Below are 18,348 nucleotides of genomic sequence, written 5' to 3'. Positions count from 1 at the left end.
TAGGATATTGACATTAATGACACAATTTTAAAAATTGACATGCACCACATTTCTGACAATTATTGTGATGTGGGGAATGTGATGAATCATGTTTCGATGCATGTTAGGGTTAGATTTTAAAGGTCCAATGTGTAACGTTTTTAGTTGTCTATTATCAAAATCTGTGTTGCCCGTTCACAAACTTGTCCTTTATCATGAATATTTACCTCTACCATCAATTCCAAGTATTCCTTTTGGCTTGAAATTTTACATTTGCATTTGCATGAACTGGGGTAGATGCTCCATATTCATGCGCCATCTTGAAATACCGTTAGCCGGTAAAGGACATACAGGACATGCTGCTCTGTCTTTCGCGTTTACTCTGTCTCGTGATGGAGGACCACACGTACTCAAAACCCAAATTTCGGAACAGGAGTCTTCTTCTTCGCCCAGAAAAAGAAAAAGGAGATTGAAAAGAGCAAGAGACCGGCTTTTTGAAGCGTGAAGGCTACTGTAGCTGTAATATGTACTTTGAACCACGTGGCGCAAGAGAGTTGATTGCGATATATGATCTCAATGTTAGATGGGAGAAATTCCCACACATTGGACCTTTAACAATAGTACCAACTTAAACTATTTAAATAAAAACTGAGCCTTTAGGGCTGGGATGGTGTGTTTTGTCCCAATTTGATTCTTTCAAGATGGACGCCAATTGGATTTTTATTGCGATTTCCATTTATTGCGATTTGATAGCATTGAGTATTGCGATTTTCTTTTCCTTCTTTTAACAATTAACAAAAGCTGAATAATACACTTCTAGAGACAATGCATCATGAAGAATGTACATCACATGTCCGTCAGTCAGTCTGACATTCAGGGCTGTAAACTGACACCCACCAACCCGCCAAAGGCCGGTAAAAATTAACTTTGTAAAGTTACTAGCCAATTTGGCCAGTGATGAATAAAGCGAAGCATCTGACAAGTCAGTGTTTACAGATTGGTCTGTTTTCCGGCAAGAAATTTGGGCGGTTTTAACGGCGCAAATCAAACCAGAGGAGATGAAATTAAGTAGTAAAGTTAGTTAGGGCAAAAAAGTAAATGTTTATATTTTAATATACTGTATACCTGCCAGCCATCAAGTATTTTTAAAGAAACATGGATGCTTAAATGTATGAAATATGTGGCACTCATAATCTGTTTTATTTTCCCTGTAAAAGAAATTGGCTAGTGGAATATCCGATTGGCTGGTAACTTTAAAAATGCACTAGCTCTGTTGGCTGGTGAATAGAAAAAGTTAATTAAAAGCCCTGCTGACATTTATTTAACTTGTAAAGAAGTACATAACATTGATTTTCTGCTTTTTCTGCTTTCGGTCAGAAGACGGATATGATGTAGTCGCCGCCACGATACATATGATTTTCGACTCCGTCGGCTCCCTATGAACTCTTCTAGTAATTGTAGTGGATGTCCCTGTGTGACTGCGTGACTCTCGGATTAATAAGTGACTTTGGAGGGACTCGCAGGTTCAAGGTATAAACTTGAGTTATATATTATAACTTCAAATTCTCCCACATGACTTTCCACTGAGGTCACTTCAGTTTTACAGCTCATGTGTTCTCAGAGGACCCAGGCGAGGTTGACAGTGCTACTGAAGGCAATATTTCATCAGGGGATTTCTCTCCAACATAACAGCAAGGGGCCACTAACAGGTTCCAATGAAGCTTCATGAAGCATTTCTTAATTTTCTGAGCCCAATAGATGGTGCTCTCTGTTCGAGAAAGGGTTAAAAGCCCATTGAATTGCCATATCTTGAGCCATTTTCTTTAAACCAATAGCACCATCTGGTTGGGTCAATGAATACAACTAATGGTTCATGAAGCTTCATTTGGACATCACTAACAGGACTTCAGTGGCCTCTTGTTTTCTTCCACGATAGACGGTAAAAGGTAAAATATTTAGGGACTTGAAGGCAGCATTGTGGTCGAATCACCAACTGTTGAGTCCAAGTCAAGTCTTGAGTCACCACAGAAGAGTCTGAGTTGAGTCAAGTTAATATTACCTGAGTTTGAGTCCGAGTCAAGTTTCGAGTCCAGAGAATAGCGACTTGAGTCAGAGTCAGAGTCCAGGACTCGAGTACTCCATTACTGCCTATTACACATACAAGTAGTCAGAAACTTCATCCAACTTCCGAGTCCTATTTTTATGAATTTCCAATTTCATAAATCCTAGAGTCAGAGTCCAAGTCAACAGTGCGCAAGTCCAAGTCGAATTACAAGTCCAGAGTCCAGGACTAGAGTCCGAGTCCAGGACTAGAGTATTACATCACTAATAAAAGGGCATTAGGAAAGCGCAGTCCTCTGCCAAGGCAATGTTAATACAGTGTGAATTTTCCCATGAGGTAACTAATTTTTTCCGATTACTCTGATACCACATGGATGCAGCGCAAACGCCCTATCTAGCAATGTTAAAGGTGCAATATGTAATATATAGACTGAGACCGCAGCATCCACAACAATGTTGCTAGACACATCAGAGATGTTCTCAAGTCATTTTTTGGAAGTCCAAGTCAAGTCTCAAGTCTTTGAGCTCAAGTCCAAGTCAAGTCTCAAGTCTTTGAGGGGCATGTTCAAAGGGCAGGGGACATGCAGCTCGTCATACATTTCCCCAATGTATATGCACAAATAAAAGAAAATAGAAATACATGAATACATTTAGATTTAAAAAGCAATAATTGCTTGAAAACATGTTTTTGATGAGTCTCGAAGCTCGAGTCTGAAGTCTTTTGGGTCGAGTCGCAAGTCAAGTCTGAAGTCTTTTGGGTCGAGTCGCAAGTCAAGTCTGGAGTGTTTTGGGTCGAGTCCGAGTCAAGTCTGAAGTCAGCTGTTTGTCCTACTTAAGTGCGACTCGAGTCAGAGTCTCAGACTCGAGTCCCCATCTCTGTCTCACATAGCCAGACATTACTTCACAGCACAGCGGAGTAGCTAACGTTAGATGCTGGCTATATTGACAGTCATAAAAGCCTGTGCACATGGAACTCTGTACATCACCCAACTGACAGACACACTTTTTTGGCTTACTCTAGGAACCGCTAAAAACACAACCTCGCCGTGCTCTGGTTTATTGGTATTTCTGTAAACCAATCACAATCGTCTTGGGCTAAACGCCATACGGTGATATCTTCCATCGGCACAACCCTAGCGTTAATGTTGTCACGATTTTGATTTTAAATCGAAATTGATCGAAATTAAGTCACAGTGTTGAATATCGAATAAAAAAATGGAATCGTCGATACTGCCACGCCCCCATGTCACGTCTGGTCGGCTTGTCAAGCGGAAAAAACACGTGTTGAAGTGCTGCGAGTCAGTCAACCTCCTGTAACTTAGATAGCATGGCAACTGCAGGTGTTGGAGATCCATCGACAGAACCTGAGCCCCCTCCTCTTTCACAGAAGTGTGTGAAAGTGTGGAAGTATTTTGGATTTCCAGTGAGTTATGTTGACAAAGTTCGCGTTGTCGACAAAAAAGCCACAGTTTGCAAGCTCTTCTATGTGCCTGTACTATATTCTGTGTGTTTCCCATTGCACGTTAGCCTAGCAACTAGCGGATATTCCTTCTGCTTATAGCTTTATCCCAACAAAACCGCACGGTTGAATTTCAGCCTGCGTGCACGTTTTGTAGCCTAAACAGAGCAGCTTATATTGGTTATATTAGAGAGAGCAACAAGTTAGCGGACTGCCTGAGTCGCTGTCTTTGCTATCGGTCTGCTCAGCTGCTGTGCTGGCTCGATGGTGTTTTAAGCCCCCAACTAAGCCTTCCAGGCAGCGCTGCGACCTTCGTCTTCAACCATAACCACTGCCTAATCCTAGTGCCTTCCAGGCAGCGCTGCCTGGAAGACGACGTTGGGGGCTTCAAACACCAAAGTCTGTGTGCTGAGAGTGACCTTAAAATCGAAAATGTAATTGAATCGAGGATTTGGAGAATCGTGACACCCCTACCCAGCCCTAAGATCAACAGTGGTAGTAGCAGCCTGTCCAAAAGTAAAAACAAAAGAACAAAGAGTTACCTGTTGGGAAGTCTTCCTCACATGTTGACACAGTTCCCTTCAGACTTGCAGCATCTCTGGAGAAACCAGGCACTGTTAAAACATGAAGATGCAGCCATAACCAAAATTGCAAGTAACTTACTTTTATTTTAAGCCCTATCACAGAACTCATATGGCTGAAGGGTCTTTTTTTAAATGGAAAATGCTGCACTGCTACTGTGCAACTATTATTTCTAGTCATAGTTCTGTTATCTTTATTGTTGACTATAATTGCCACTGTTCATCATACTAACGGCTATAATTATTGTGAATCATATTTCTCTATATCTGTATCAGTGTCTCTGTGTCCCAACCGGCAGCAGCAGATGGCCACCCACCAAGAGACAAGTTTTTTTTTTATTTAGTTTTTATTTACTTGACAGTGACAATGCACAGCTCCTTAGCAGTAACAGAGTTAGCAATGAGCTACCAGTCAAGGACAACAATCAAATTTCACAGTATTAAAACTCGCCCACAACCACAACAACAACACAAAAACACCACTCCGACAACCACAACATGAAGCATGAATACAATTTCACAGCATTAAAACGCAACAACAATAGTACCAACAATAACATTTTAGGGATCGACCGATACTGTTTTTTCAAGGCCGATACCGATTATTAGTCGATAATGAAAGCGATAACCGATAGTAAGAGAGTCAGATTGTGTTGTGCGGGACATTAAGTCAGACTACTGCTGCGTTCCAGGCAACCCATAACCCATGTTTTCAAAACCCTTCTACCCGTGAAAGTGCCCTGGAACGCCAGTCAAACCCGTAACTTACTACCCGTGAACTCGTACCAAATCGTTGTACTCCCAGTTCCAGTTTTTAACGTCACACACACATAAACAACAATGGTGACTCTGTCGGTGATTGAACAGTAAAGATTGATGATTGAACAATCGGTGATTGACAATCGGTGATTGAACAGTGAGAAATATAAATAAATAGACATAAATAGACAACTTAAAGTAATTCTAGCTAACAATGTTAGGTAGCCGCTAGCTAACGCTAGCTAGAAGGGTTTGTCGTGACTTTGCCTGGAACGCTACCAAGTCGTGAGTCGTGACTTGAGGTCGTAATTTATGGGCTAAAAATGGTGTCTGGAACGCAGCATCAGTGGTGAGTGAAACCAAAGCAGAGGGACAGACACAGAGCTGTAGCCAAAGTAGTGCACTTTTTAATTCATAAACTTTATTGGTTATCAGGCAAATAAAACACTGATGCAGATAATCTGCAAACTGCCAGAAAAACGTCCCGGGCCGATAATCCCTAATAATTAAATCACAACATTAAGACACCCACTACAAAAGGACTTCACAACATTAAGATTAGCTAGATTTAGTCTGATGTTTCTCGTTGCCACTGATGCTCTTGGGGGGGAATTGTTGGGTCTCTATCTGTAAAGTGTTCTGAGATCACTTCTTTTGTGATTTGACACTGTAAATAATATTGAATTGAATTGAAAATGACAACTTAAAGACGCAAGCCCACACACAACGGCATCCAATACATTTCTTTCCGATACAGGAAAGAAACAGAAAAGCAATAAGGAACACACACTATTAGAGGTGTGAATTTGTGATTCGATTACAATTATCATGTCAGCGATTCAATTCGATTCGATATCTTGATGCATCACGATGCGTCATATACATTTTTACTATTAAAGCCATATAGGATATCTTTTCAAGCTTCAGAAACCAAACATTCTGCAGTGCTCCAATACTAAATAAATTGGATACATAAAACTACAGCACTGAGCACATGGCACTTCCTGAATGTGCAAAACATAACAGAATATGTAAACAGAAAGGTTGTTAGGCATACATTAAATTGTTTCTTGACTGTGATGTTTAAGCCTTACTGTACACGGATATATATAGAAGTTGGTTTAGGAAACCTTAAATCTCAGTATAGACTTTTATCTATTCAAAGTACTGTATTTTTTTAAATATCTGTCTTAATAATAATAATAATAATAATAATAACTGTCTTAAATATGTCTGGAGGGGATCTTTGAGATATGTTCAATGAGTTGCCGCAAGGGTTGAACAAAACCTTAAAGTGCTCATATTATGCTCATTTTCAGGTTCATAATTGTATTTAGAGGTTGTACCAGAATAGGTTTAAATGGTTTAATTTTCAAAAAGCACCATATATTTGTTGTACTGCACATTGCTGCAGCTTCTCTTTTCACCCTGTGTGTTGAGCTCTCTATTTTAGCTACAGAGTGAGGCATCGCACTTCTGTTCCATCTTTGATGGGAGTCGCACATGCTCAGTAGCCTACCTACGTAAGGACTACTAGCCAGTCAGAAGCAGAGTATGAGGGCGTGCCCTGACAGTAGCTAGGTAAGGACTACTAGCCAGTCAGAAGCAGAGTATGAGGGCGTGCCACGCTAGCAGCTAGGCGAGCATTATAACATGTGTTCCAAAGTGACCACGTTTGTCTCTGAAGTAAAGGCTGGACTACAATAGAGCTGTTTGGAGCAGTTGGTGAACAGTGTTTTCTGTTGGAGATGGTAAGTCCCTTTGGGGGGGACTTTGGGCTTTTTCACTTTGTAAACCTATTACATGCACAAAAAGATATATAACACAATAAAGGAAAGAGGAAAAGCTAAAAAGCATAATATGAGTACTTTAACATTAAGCATAACACATGAAAGCCATACTTTAATTAATTTATAACTTATTATTTTTAATTAGGGTGGACATTCAGGCATGGCAGTGGAGATAATTTAATTTAGCCTTATCACCTTCTTAAAGCAAAACAGAAAATATTCTAGAATATTACAGGCTAACACCAGTTTAGTTTTGAAATCCACAAAATACTTTTAGGCTATATTTATATTAGATAACGTTATTTTTTTATAATTTGGTATAATGACAAAATAATATCATAGCCTACAGTGGTGGAATGTAACCAAGTACATTTACTCCAGTACTGTACTTAAGTACAAATGTTGAGGTACTTGTACTTTACTTGAGTCTTTTCTTTTCATGCCACTTTCTCCGCTACATTTCAGAAATATTGTACTTTTTACTCCACTACGTTCATCTGACAGCTTTAGTTGCTAGTGACTTTACAAATTAAGATTTTTGAGCACAAACAAGGTTTTATTATAAATTAAACTACCCAACAATATAAATGCCTGCAAGTCCAGCTGAAATGAGAAATATGGGTTTCTTTCAACCAAATTACCCAAAAATAACATGGATGGTTCCATACAACGCTCTTCGCTGTTAAAATGAATGATCACTTTTATTCAATTTTGGGTGTTTTATTCAATTTAATATAGCATTTGGAGAAAAAAAAGACTGAAGTGCTTTCAAAACAGTATATCCTGACTAAACATTGACATGTGATTACCCGGCATCCTCTAATCTTAACAATTTGTTGTCATGATTTCAGCTTTTTTTTTTTACTCAAAATTTTGATATAATATTATATAAATGAGGTTTATTGACCATGAATTTCAAAAATAAGTGTTAAACTAGGTTATAAGTTGGTATAAGTGATATATACTGGTGGTAGTGGGGAAAAAAGTGCCAAAAACGTTGAAAGAAAGCGACAGAATGCAACAAAAATGAAAAAAAAAAATTTTGACAGGTTGCATAGTCGACGGTAAGACAACACAAGGGTTAAACACTTGACACTTGACACTTGACTGATTGACAGAACTGTTTGGATTGTTTCCAGTTTCTAAAATGTGATGATTTTTCTGCATAGAGTAGGCATGGGGTGCAAGATTTATCGACTCAATATCGTTATCGCAATATATCGAAAGTGTAGCAATAAGTATGCAATATTTTATTTATTTTGTGGAGCGCTGCCTCCCGTCCGTTGGCTGTGTGGCTTAGTTGTGTTAGATTTAGAGCCCGCTTTAAACGCTATAATGATCCTGTTTCATTGGCCAGTTACCGTGCCACTTTCACATGTTAGTGCACATCAGCGCACGGGTCCACTACCTACATGACAAACCCTATGGAGCATACCACGTGTGTGCATATTTGGACAGAGTGACAGTGTAAGTGAAGAAATTGATAGAGACAACAAAACGGAACGAATCAGAGAAGTGAAAGAAAAGTTGTGTCCTCTTCTCTATTGTTTTTATACTATACAATCAGTAAAACCGGTCCTGTTCTGTAGACATGGTCCTTATTTATTTATTCATGTTGGACCAGTCGAATATAAGAATAAGAAAACTTGTTTAATTTGTTATGAATCTATTTTGATGCGTTTTCCCGTAACTTCTGTAATTGTACACGTTCAAAAATAACAAAATTAATATCGCAATATTCATAATCGATATCGCAACATCACATTTGATCAATATCGTGCAACCCTAGAGTAGGCCTATTCTTACTTTACATACTTTAATTAGGCTACATTTTCCTGACGATAAAAAGGTTACTTAAGTAAAAGTAGCTATAGCTACTTTTACTTAAGTAACCTTTTTTACTGCAGGACTTTTACTTGTAACAGTTGTTTACAGTGTGGTGCTTTACCTAATGAAATGATCTAAAAGGCCCACTACTTCCACCACTGATCTCTCTGGTTATGAAGTACTATGAATATTAGTAATAGCCTACCTATTCTGCTGTGTCGGTTTGATTTCTCTGCCGCCTCGCGGTGCTGCTGGCCGTCTGTAGCGCTCTTTCTCCGGGGCCCGCGGCCGCCGATGTCTCTGTCCGACCTGGCTGACATGTCCAACACAACCGTACGGCTACAGTGTCCCCGTTCCCCGGTGAGCGGTCAACTCTTCAACATCACGGGCTTCTGCTTGGTGCGGCCAACCAAACTTCTCTCTCCGAGTATCAGAGAGCAGAGGCGGGAGTGTCGAGATGGTGTTTCCTTTCAAAATAAAAGTCCCATTGACAAAAAAACATTTGACCTCAACTGACCTGCCTGTGTCGCAGATTTCTCAGATGAATGCACATTGAGATTGAGCTCAACATTTAAGAATCGCGTTCCTGTCTTTGGCAGAAGATGTTATTAAAATCACAATTTTGCAGCTTATTTTTTAGAAATTTGTTATAGCCTATTTACAGTACACAAATGTGTGCTTTGCAATCTAATGTAGGCCTAATGCTGGTTAATAGAGTTTTGTTATAATTACTCAATTAAAAAAACAAATACATATTACCGCTTCAAAACATTATGAACGTAAAGGGAGATCCAAATTTTTACGAAACTCAATTCTAAATATAACTGAATAATTACATTGCATACTTATTGTATGAATTGTAGTATTTTTTGTTGACTAATTTGTATGTATTTTTATTTATACGTGTCTTAAGAAAGGTCCCTAGGACCGAAACATGCAAACGCATAGGTGAAAAGTGTATGCAGGAATTTGTTATTATTATTATTTGTAATTATTCATTTATTCCCATTTCATTTTTCAAAATACACATTTTTCTGAATGCATTATTTGTTACTTATTTCTTTGGTGCTTGCGTTGCTGGAAGTAGATATTTTGACACTATTTATTTATTTTGTATTCACTTCATTTTGCGTTATGTTATTTACTTTATTTATTTGTTAATTTGTTATTTTCAGTATTTCTTTACCCAATACGTACAACTGGCTATGAACTTGAGTGCAACTTGTGTACCAATCAGATTGTGGGCAACAGCAGTGAAGTGTGCAAAAATGTAGCCTACTACCATTGTTATAGTAATAAGACACAACATTGCTCTCTTATTTTGAAGTTACATTTCCTGTTTAGCTCCAGTTAACTTGACTCTTTGTTGTCTATGCACTGACAGGCCTAAAAACCTCATCACATTCATTCTGTTTGTGTTATTACCTCTGTTTGTAATTTACATTCATGCTGCAGGTTGTATATCGGTGTATCAATCCAAATAACCAGACCCAGTCTTCACCTTTAGTGAGATTCAAATATTGAAAGGTTCCTCCAATCCCTCCTCAAAATTCAAGTGTGCCATTTTCGGGTTAATTATCACTCACTGAACAAATAAAGCTCTTTCCACTTTCCAAATCAGTAATTGGGACACAGGGCTGCATTTTAATCATGCTCTTATACATAAAGATAACCTATAGAGTGTCAAACTCAACTTCTCTGAAGGCCCCATTGGAAAAAGACAATCACATCGAGGGACAGACATGTACATGTAGATAGATAGATAGACTTTATGTATCCCAAATTGGGAAATTACTCTGTTACAAGCAGCAAGTTACAAGGACATACACACATACCCACCCACACACTTACAGAAAATACAAGACATATACCAGAAATGATAAAAAATAAGATAAAATTAAATAAGATAGCAAAGAACAACTACTGAAAAAAATGGACATGTATATACAAGTGCAACAGTTTATTGCCGTGCAAAGAATGTTGAAAAAAGTGACAAAAACGTTGCAAAAAAAGCACGAGAAATGTCGGAAATAGTGTCAAAAAAATGCTGTGTACAACGCGTCAAAAACATAAAAAAAATAAAAGCCCCGAAAATGTAATAAAATGCCAAAATGTATTGTGAATCTTAAATGACGTGTGGGCCGGATCAAAGTTTGCGAGGGGGCCGGATTTGGCCCGCGGGCCTTGAGTTTGACACATGTGACCTAGACTAATTTCGGGGAATACAACCAAAGAACTGCCCGTATTTTCTTTCACTCTTTCTATCCTAAACGTCACCCCCCAAAGCAAAAGTTTGCCTCTGTGTGTGTGTGTGTGTGTGTGTGTGTGTGTTTTCCCATCCCAGGAACAGACTCAGCGTTTCCTTTCCTCCAGTCAGTTCCTCTTGTCAGCTCAGAATTGCAGCGACGTTGTTCTAAAACCGGAGCAACGCTCAGGAATTTATAACAGCAGCTACGAGACAATCACAGGGAAAGGATCACAAGATACACGATGGCTCAGCACTTACACATTCTGAAAGGTGTCATAAAATACTTACTCATTTTATTACACATGTTTACTCCACACACAGTAGTAGTCAGATGACTTAAGGGGTGTAAAGTGCAGGAGTCTTTATTATTATATGCGAGTGTGAATCCCTGAAAGTATGATCCCTGCGTTACATACTCCTTAGACACCACCATGCGATAAGGTCAGTGATTTCACAAATCAATCATTTACTCAAAAACTACATCATCACATTTTCCAGCCATGGTGAAAATGTTAGCGAGCAGCTTCTAGCAGACACAGAGGCAAGATTAGCATTCATTAGAGTCATGTTTGTGTTCACCTGATGAATGTAAGTCCACTGTTCACTCGGCTTTTAGCTCGGTTTTGGTCTCCACCAACTCCTGAAGAAATGCTGGAGAAAATGAGATAAAAGAGGTGACGTTTTTGTCCTTTTTTTTCGAGTTTTTTATTGACATTTTTTCATATTTTTGTTACCTTTTTTGAGTATTTTTTCCACGTTTTTGTCGCCTTTTGAGTTTTTTTTTCATAATTGCTGTCGCTTTTTCCGACATTTGTCACCTTTTGATGTTTTTGCCACTTTTTTTTTGTGTTTTTCCACGTTTTTGTCGCCTTTTGAGTTTTTTTTTCATAATTGCTGTCGCTTTTTCCGACATTTGTCACCTTTTGATGTTTTTGCCACTTTTTTTGAGTTTTTTTCCACGTTTTTGTCGCCTTTTGAGTTTTTTTTTCATAATTGCTGTCACTTTTTCCGACATTTGTCACCTTTTGATGTTTTTGCCCCTTTTTTTGAGTGTTTTTCCCACAATCTTTTCAATGTTTTTGTCGCGTTTTTCAATACATGAAGACATGTCCCGGGACCTCCCTAGATAGTTGAAGATCTCAACCCCTCCCAATGTTGAACATCAACTGTGAAGTTAGAAGAAATTTGGAGCATTGGAAAAGTGTTGGGTCATGTACCAAAACCATTGAGTCTTTAAATGTAGCTATAAGTTTAACCCTTTATATAAGGGTTTTTAAGTTGTTTACTCATTTCTTCCTTAATGCTTAATCCATGAGTTGCTTTATAGATTAGTTATATGCCCTTAATAAAAAAATAGTTAACAGTTGCCAGGTTGTAAAATTCCCCTACGAGTGGATAGACCGTTTGAGAACTGCGATGGCCGCACCTGCAACCACTTTCTTCTGAGCTACAAGATGTAGTTTATTTCTTAAGAATGATTAGCTCAGTTCAGTTTATTTGGTTTGGTGTGTTCAGTTCCATTCAGTTTATTATCAGCTGCCTCTTATTTTGAAAATCTGTCTGTGTCTCATCACGCCTAACAGCTCGGTCCCTCACAAGGAGATACTGCAGATAATCTGGACCAAAATCCATTTTAACATTAACTGCAAAAGTTATTGTTAAAACCCTTAATTACTTATTAACATGTATAACTGCAAAATGTGTGATGTATTAGAAAGTGAGAAACCAATCAGTTATATCAAACAGAAAGGATAAATATGTGGAAACAGTATTTTTCCACAACCATACAACCCAGAAGTTATTTTATTAATGGATAATAATGTAGCCATACATGTACTTTATACTCTAGAGGGCGCTCCTCTTGACAATCGATCTAAACTCTGCCGAATTCAGCCATTACTGCAACTCTGTTGTGTATGTCAAGTAAACTCATGAGTAAACTACTATCAAAAGTGATACCTCCATTTACCGCTTTCAAAATAAAAGTCTAATTGGCCAAGCTACGTCCATTCAGTCGTTTGAATTGACAATGCTTTTGTTTTGAAGACAGATTCCTGTTACATCCGGCGTTACTAGCGCTAACTCTGAAAAACCTAACTACTGTCTTTCAGCATCATCCAAACATTAGCTTGTTGGTTAGCTTTTCAGCTAGCCAAACTCTTAGGAAAAATAGAGCTCCTAGCCAAGCTAATCTATGAGTCGCAAACGAAACCACAGTTTCGCTGAAACGAGCCTGTCTCCTGAACTCCACGGTGCCTTCATGGAGCCTCCCGGTTCAGCGAGCCGAGGCGACGGCGATTTCCTGGAGCTGGAGCACGACGAGGAGCTGCTCTGCTCGGTCAGCGACATCACCGAGCACCTCGGCAGAAATATCACCGTGGTGCTGGAGACAGCGCTGTCTGAGATCCGCAAAATGGTCAGCATCAGGATACGAGTCCTGAAAATGGAGCTGCGCGAGAAAACCGAAGAAATTGAAGTCTTAAAGGCGAGACTAGATACAGTCCAGCGGGATGGCAGGGAGCCTTTCCCCGGCGTTACGACCATGGAGCCGTCTGCAGATGCTGGCTTCAAGAAACATGACTTCAGCTCAGGCACCAAACACAATAGTATCGACCCAAGGAGAGCCAAGGCTGTCATGCCGGGTGTGAAGAAGGAGAATATAGATGCTATTTGCGACTATCTGATGAAAGACAAGAACTCGAGGGGGTGTGCTGAAATGGACGCAGACCAGAGCAGCCAAGCCAGCGGCGACCGGGAGCCTCGCCAAGATCCGGACCCGCACTCCCTCAACCTGTGGCCCGACAGCGGCATGGCTGGCTCCGGGCACGGGCACGGAGACTCCGAGTCCACCACAGATGACCTGTTCAGTATGCTCCCGTCTGGCAGCAAACGGATGTATGACTACGAATGGATAGCACCAATGGATTATTCTTCAGACCTGAAAGGTAAGCACAGCTGTGTGTGTGTGTGTGTGTGTGTGTGTGTGTGTGTGTGTGTGTGTGTGTGTGTGTGTGTTTTTACTACACTATGGAGGACACTTCCGAAGACATGCACTCATGGATCTATTACCGTGTAACGTTATACCTATGGAAGCCCATTGCAGCCAACTAAACAGATTTAAGTTGTTTAAAAAGTTAGCAATGATTTAAAAAAAAAAGTACTATTGCTAATTCAAAATTATGAGATAGTGAGTCATAATTATGAGATTCTAAGATAGCATTTTAATTCAATTGTTCTAATGAGGTAACGATTTAACATTATCATGGGTAATAAGGAGATTCATAACATAACTTCAGGACATTAAGTTTCATGACATAACATTATAAAGTGATATGTTGTTGTGACAACAAACGTTATGACAAAATAATAATAGCATGACAAATATCTTGGATTAACATGAACTTTGATGATGAGAACAAGAGTTTCTTGTTATAAAAACAAGGATTTTTTTGTCATGCATGTATAATTAAAAAATCTCATTCTGTTAATATTTTGTGAAAGCACCAGAATATGGACTTTGATTAATTTGGACAAAATATCGTAATATTTGATTTGTTTTCCATATTGCCCAGCCCTAGATTGTAGTATGGCAAAACAAAAGTCCAAATGCATTCATCAATCACTAAACAGAGCTTTATTTGTATCATTTTATCAGTTTTTTTCTTTTGCTAGTGACCTCCATGAAATGCCGATAAGGAAAAGAGTATCTGCTAGAATTGTGAGAACATGAACAGTTTATTCCCACGGTGCAACTTTCCTCTGGAGAAGTTTAACGTGATGTAATGTTTCCCAGTTCTGAAGGAGCCGGAGTGTGAGAGCAGCCCGACGGCCCCGACCGAGGACGATGAGGAAGAAGAGTCGCCGAGGAGGGACGGGGGAGTGCTGGAGCCGGCCCAGGCCCCGCTGTCGCACGTCCATCCATCAGAGTTCTCCATGGAGCCCCAGAGCTCTCCGGGGGAGGGAGGGAGTCCCTTGCAGGGCAGCACAGACAGGCCTGTGGCAGGTTGGTGAGAAAAGGAATGATGGGGGAAATTTGCCAGACCCTCCTTCACAGCGCTGCGGAGGAGGGTCTGGCTAGACCACACTGCATTCCGGGATGGGAGAAAAACGTGCTCTGGTTTATTGGCATTTCTTTAAACCAATCGCAATCGTCTTGGGCGGCGCTAAACTCAGCACGGTGCCTCTGCAAAATAGCCTCAGGAAGGAACTTGTTTTGGTGGAACATGTGTACGTTCAAAAGTTGTTTTAGTCGTGCGAGAGAAAACTCAGATTGGACAGATAGTCTAGCTAGCTGTCTCCTCCGCAGCGCTGTGGAGGAAGGTCTGGCAAAGCGAGACTAGCCAAGAAGAAATGTTTGTTTTAGACTTGTAACAATTATTACATAATTGTCTAATCCCAATATTTTTACTTAACCGCGGTTTCTTTTTTAAACCGCAATTAATGCTAGCATTAGCGAAGGTCCTAAGGGGTATGGCTGTTGATGGTAGTTGTTGATTTTGTTTAGATGTGCCAAATTGTAATTATAGAAGTGATTATTGGCCGGACTGAAACTATGATGGCGGCAGCTGTCACTTGTTGCCATAGCAACTCCAAACATCCTGGGCTGTAGCTGCCTAAAGCCAGACAGAATTGTAAAATATTTATGTTCATTTTTTGAAAAAAAAGACTATGTTTTATGATAAGGTACGTCATAGGCTGTGTACTTGGGAAACTTTAGTTTGTTTGAAAAAGTAATACATCTTTTTTAAATTTTGACTGAAAGGGACAATTACATGGTTAACCGCAATTATTTCTGAGACAGTTCATTGTGCATCAACATTTGGAATTGTTACAGCTCTAGTTTTTTTGTTTGTGGTTTCAGGCCAGCAGTTCCCCGGCCACACCTACATCTGCTCTCTGTGTGGAACCTTCTGCCCCGACTCTGTGTTCCTAGAGGAGCATGTCAAACTGATACACTCGGACTCTGCCGGCGCCCAGGCTCTCCAGGCCCTGCAGTCCACCTGCTCGGCGGCGCCCGCCATGGGGGACGGCAGCGCTGACCCGAGGAGGGGCGGCGGCGGCGGGGGGCAGAGCGAGGATGGCACAGGGGCAGGGGCTGGCGGTGGTGGCATGGCGCGGGGAGCGGCACCTGTGAAAAAGGAGATTAAAATCGAGGGCGGGTACGAGTGCGGGGACTGCGGCCGCCGTTTCAACTACCTCGGCAACCTGCGGCAGCACCAGCGCATCCACACCGGGGAGAAGCCCTTCATGTGTCCCGAGTGCGGGGAGCGCTTCCGCCACGCCGCCCGCTTAAAAAGCCACCGGCTGGTGCACAGCAGCGCCCAGAGCCCCTTCCCGTGCCCCCAGTGCGGGAAAGGCTTCTCAGTGCTGTCGGGACTCAAGAGACACCAGCGGGTGCACACGGGCGAGAGCCCGTACGCCTGTCCACAGTGCGGCCGGCGCTTTAAGGAGCTGGGGAACCTGTACACCCACCAGAGGATCCACAGCGGCGCCACGCCCTACTGCTGCCAGCAGTGCGGCCGCAGCTTCCGCCACCTGGGGACGTACAAGAGCCACCGCTGCACGCCGCTAGGGGTGTAAATCATAAGTTTTTTTTTTAAATCACGATACAATATTATATTGATTCTTTGGACAACGGTCGGATGTTAGCCGATATCTCAAAGTCTGTCGCGATACGATGGCCATTCAATTCAGGGGCCTGCGATCGATATGAGACGACATCATGCACCCATTTAACACAGTCACACTACACTAAAAATATGATTAGGATCGGGCATCGGTTAGGGCTGCACGATACGAGGAAAATATGCGATGACGTTGTTGAATATCGCGATAACGATATTACTTGCGATAAATAAACAGATATTAAAGTGTGCTCAATTCTGCATTTCTGCTGCTCTTAGTATTCTGCTAATTACAACAAATCGCTAGTTGAATTTAAAACAGAGGAAATCATTTCCAACATCTTTTCATTGAACAAATTGAAGATTGAATTGAACATAAAAGGCACCACGATGACGATAAAAAAACGATATAGTGTGCAGCCCTAGCATCGAGAACTGGTTCAGAAATTACGATTCCAACTTTTGGAAACGTTTGGAAAATGTGGGTTTGAATCCGATCGTCGGTTCCAAATTGAACACAGGCAAGTTTTGGGGTTCGTAGCGACCGCCGTACTTCCAGGCTTCTTGTTGTGTTGCAGCCATGGAGCACAGTAAGCGGCGCTCTAATGTGTGGCTTTATTCTACATGTAAAAAAAAAACAAAGCCCGTCAAAATAAAACCTTCCTCTTATCTGTGAAATAAGCATGTGACCCGTTTCAACTCCACTGCTCAAAAGAATCGATAAGAATCGGAATTTGAATCAGAATTGTTAAAGGGGTGATAGAATGATTATATAGGGTATTTCACACTGTTCCTTATGGTCTCCTAATGGGGTATGTAACATTGGTTGGGCTGAAAATGGCCTGGTTGATATTTTACTGGCCCTTATGCATCCCTGTGTTTTGGCCCTATTTGTAACAAGAGCTTTTCTTCCAAATATGGTATGGTCATGAATATTTAGATGAGCTGCGGCTGATTGGTTGAGCGACTTGCCATACGCGAACATTAAAGACGTAGCGCTGATTGGTTGAGCGGAATCCCCAATACACATACATTAGAGAAGCGACAGAATCTCATATTCCAGACACTGCAATGTTTCATTACCAAATTCACTTCTGAGACTTTTATGGAAGAAGGGGGAAATCAACTATATAAAGCTGAAATATGGGCCGCCGTTTACAAAAAATTGATGGCTAATTGCAAATTTGGTAAGAACGTGTCGGAGCTCCACACAGTCTGACGAGCAACGGCAGCCTGGCTCGGCTCCATACCCGCACAAAGTCACCCTTTGTGGATACTGCACTACGGCGGCGGCGGCCGGCCGGCGGCGGCATAACTAATATATTTACGGTTTGAATTTCGTCACACCCACTTATATAACATCATTCCCCAATGTCTTATAAAGCTAACCGTTGTGTCCGATTTGATTTTAAGGCATTTTTTTTACCGGACATGCGTCTTTGTAGGACGAGCAGCTGCTTGCTATATGTCCCATTCATTACAATGGGGAAATACCGCAGCTAGCTAGCTACACTGTCGCCATAACTAAATTATATTTACAGTTTGAATTTCGTCACACGCCACTTATATAACATCATTCCCCAATGTCTTATAAAGCTAACCGTTGTGTCCGATTTGATTTTAAGGCATTTTTACGGACGAAGTGCTCTTTTTGTAGGACGAGCAGCTGCTTGCTATATGTCCCATTCATTACAATGGGGAAATACTGCAGGGCTAGCTAGCTACACTGTCGCCATAACTAAATTATATTTACAGTTTGAATTTCGTCACACCACTTATACAACATCATTCCCCAATGTCTTATAAAGCTAACCGTTGTGCCGATTTGATTTTAAGGCATTTTTATAGATACGGAGGCTCTTTGTAGAACGAGCAGCTGCTTGCTATATGTCCCATTCATTACAATGGGGAAATAACGCCGCGCGCTAGCTACACTCTTTGCCATAACTAAATTATATTTACAGTTTGAATTTCGTCACGCCACTTATACAACATCATTCCCCAATGTCTTATAAAGCTA

At 40.8% G+C, this 18,348-nt stretch overlaps 2 protein-coding genes across 2 annotated transcripts in view; one reads left to right on the top strand and one right to left on the bottom strand.

Moving 5' to 3' along the window:
- LOC120573311 (SH3 domain and tetratricopeptide repeat-containing protein 1) overlaps window positions 1-8,923 on the bottom strand; it is a 36,508-nt gene extending 27,585 nt beyond the window's left edge. The window contains exons 1-2 of the mRNA XM_039822973.1: window positions 8,662-8,923; window positions 4,042-4,113 (exon numbers count right to left, since the gene is read on the bottom strand). Of these exons, the coding sequence (XP_039678907.1) occupies window positions 4,042-4,113; window positions 8,662-8,776 (187 nt within the window). The 5' untranslated portion in view covers window positions 8,777-8,923. The remainder of the gene's footprint in view (window positions 1-4,041; window positions 4,114-8,661) is intronic.
- Window positions 8,924-12,796: 3,873 nt separating this feature from the next.
- On the top strand, window positions 12,797-17,130 carry znf16l (zinc finger protein 16 like). Its single transcript, XM_039822976.1, has 3 exons — window positions 12,797-13,649; window positions 14,498-14,707; window positions 15,566-17,130. The coding sequence occupies exons 1-3, from the start codon at window positions 12,899-12,901 to the stop codon at window positions 16,282-16,284; spliced, it is 1,680 nt and encodes a 559-aa protein (XP_039678910.1). The 5' UTR covers window positions 12,797-12,898; the 3' UTR covers window positions 16,285-17,130.
- The last annotated feature ends 1,218 nt before the right edge of the window (window positions 17,131-18,348 follow it).

The sequence above is a fragment of the Perca fluviatilis genome, chromosome 14 (genome assembly GCF_010015445.1).
Source record: "Perca fluviatilis chromosome 14, GENO_Pfluv_1.0, whole genome shotgun sequence".
NCBI lineage: Eukaryota > Metazoa > Chordata > Actinopteri > Perciformes > Percidae > Perca > Perca fluviatilis.
Note: the sequence above shows the minus strand (reverse complement) of the source record. Positions and strands in the feature narration are given on the sequence as shown.

What these genes read in the sequence shown, in the direction of transcription:
- znf16l (XM_039822976.1), top strand. Translation starts at nt 12,899, where the DNA reads ATGAGTCGCAAACGAAACCACAGTTTCGCTGAAACGAGCCTGTCTCCT. An exon ending in TTATTCTTCAGACCTGAAAG is followed by an intron (nt 13,650 to 14,497) that starts GTAAGCACAGCT and finishes AATGTTTCCCAG; the next exon opens with TTCTGAAGGAGCCGGAGTGT. An exon ending in CACAGACAGGCCTGTGGCAG is followed by an intron (nt 14,708 to 15,565) that starts GTTGGTGAGAAA and finishes TTGTGGTTTCAG; the next exon opens with GCCAGCAGTTCCCCGGCCAC.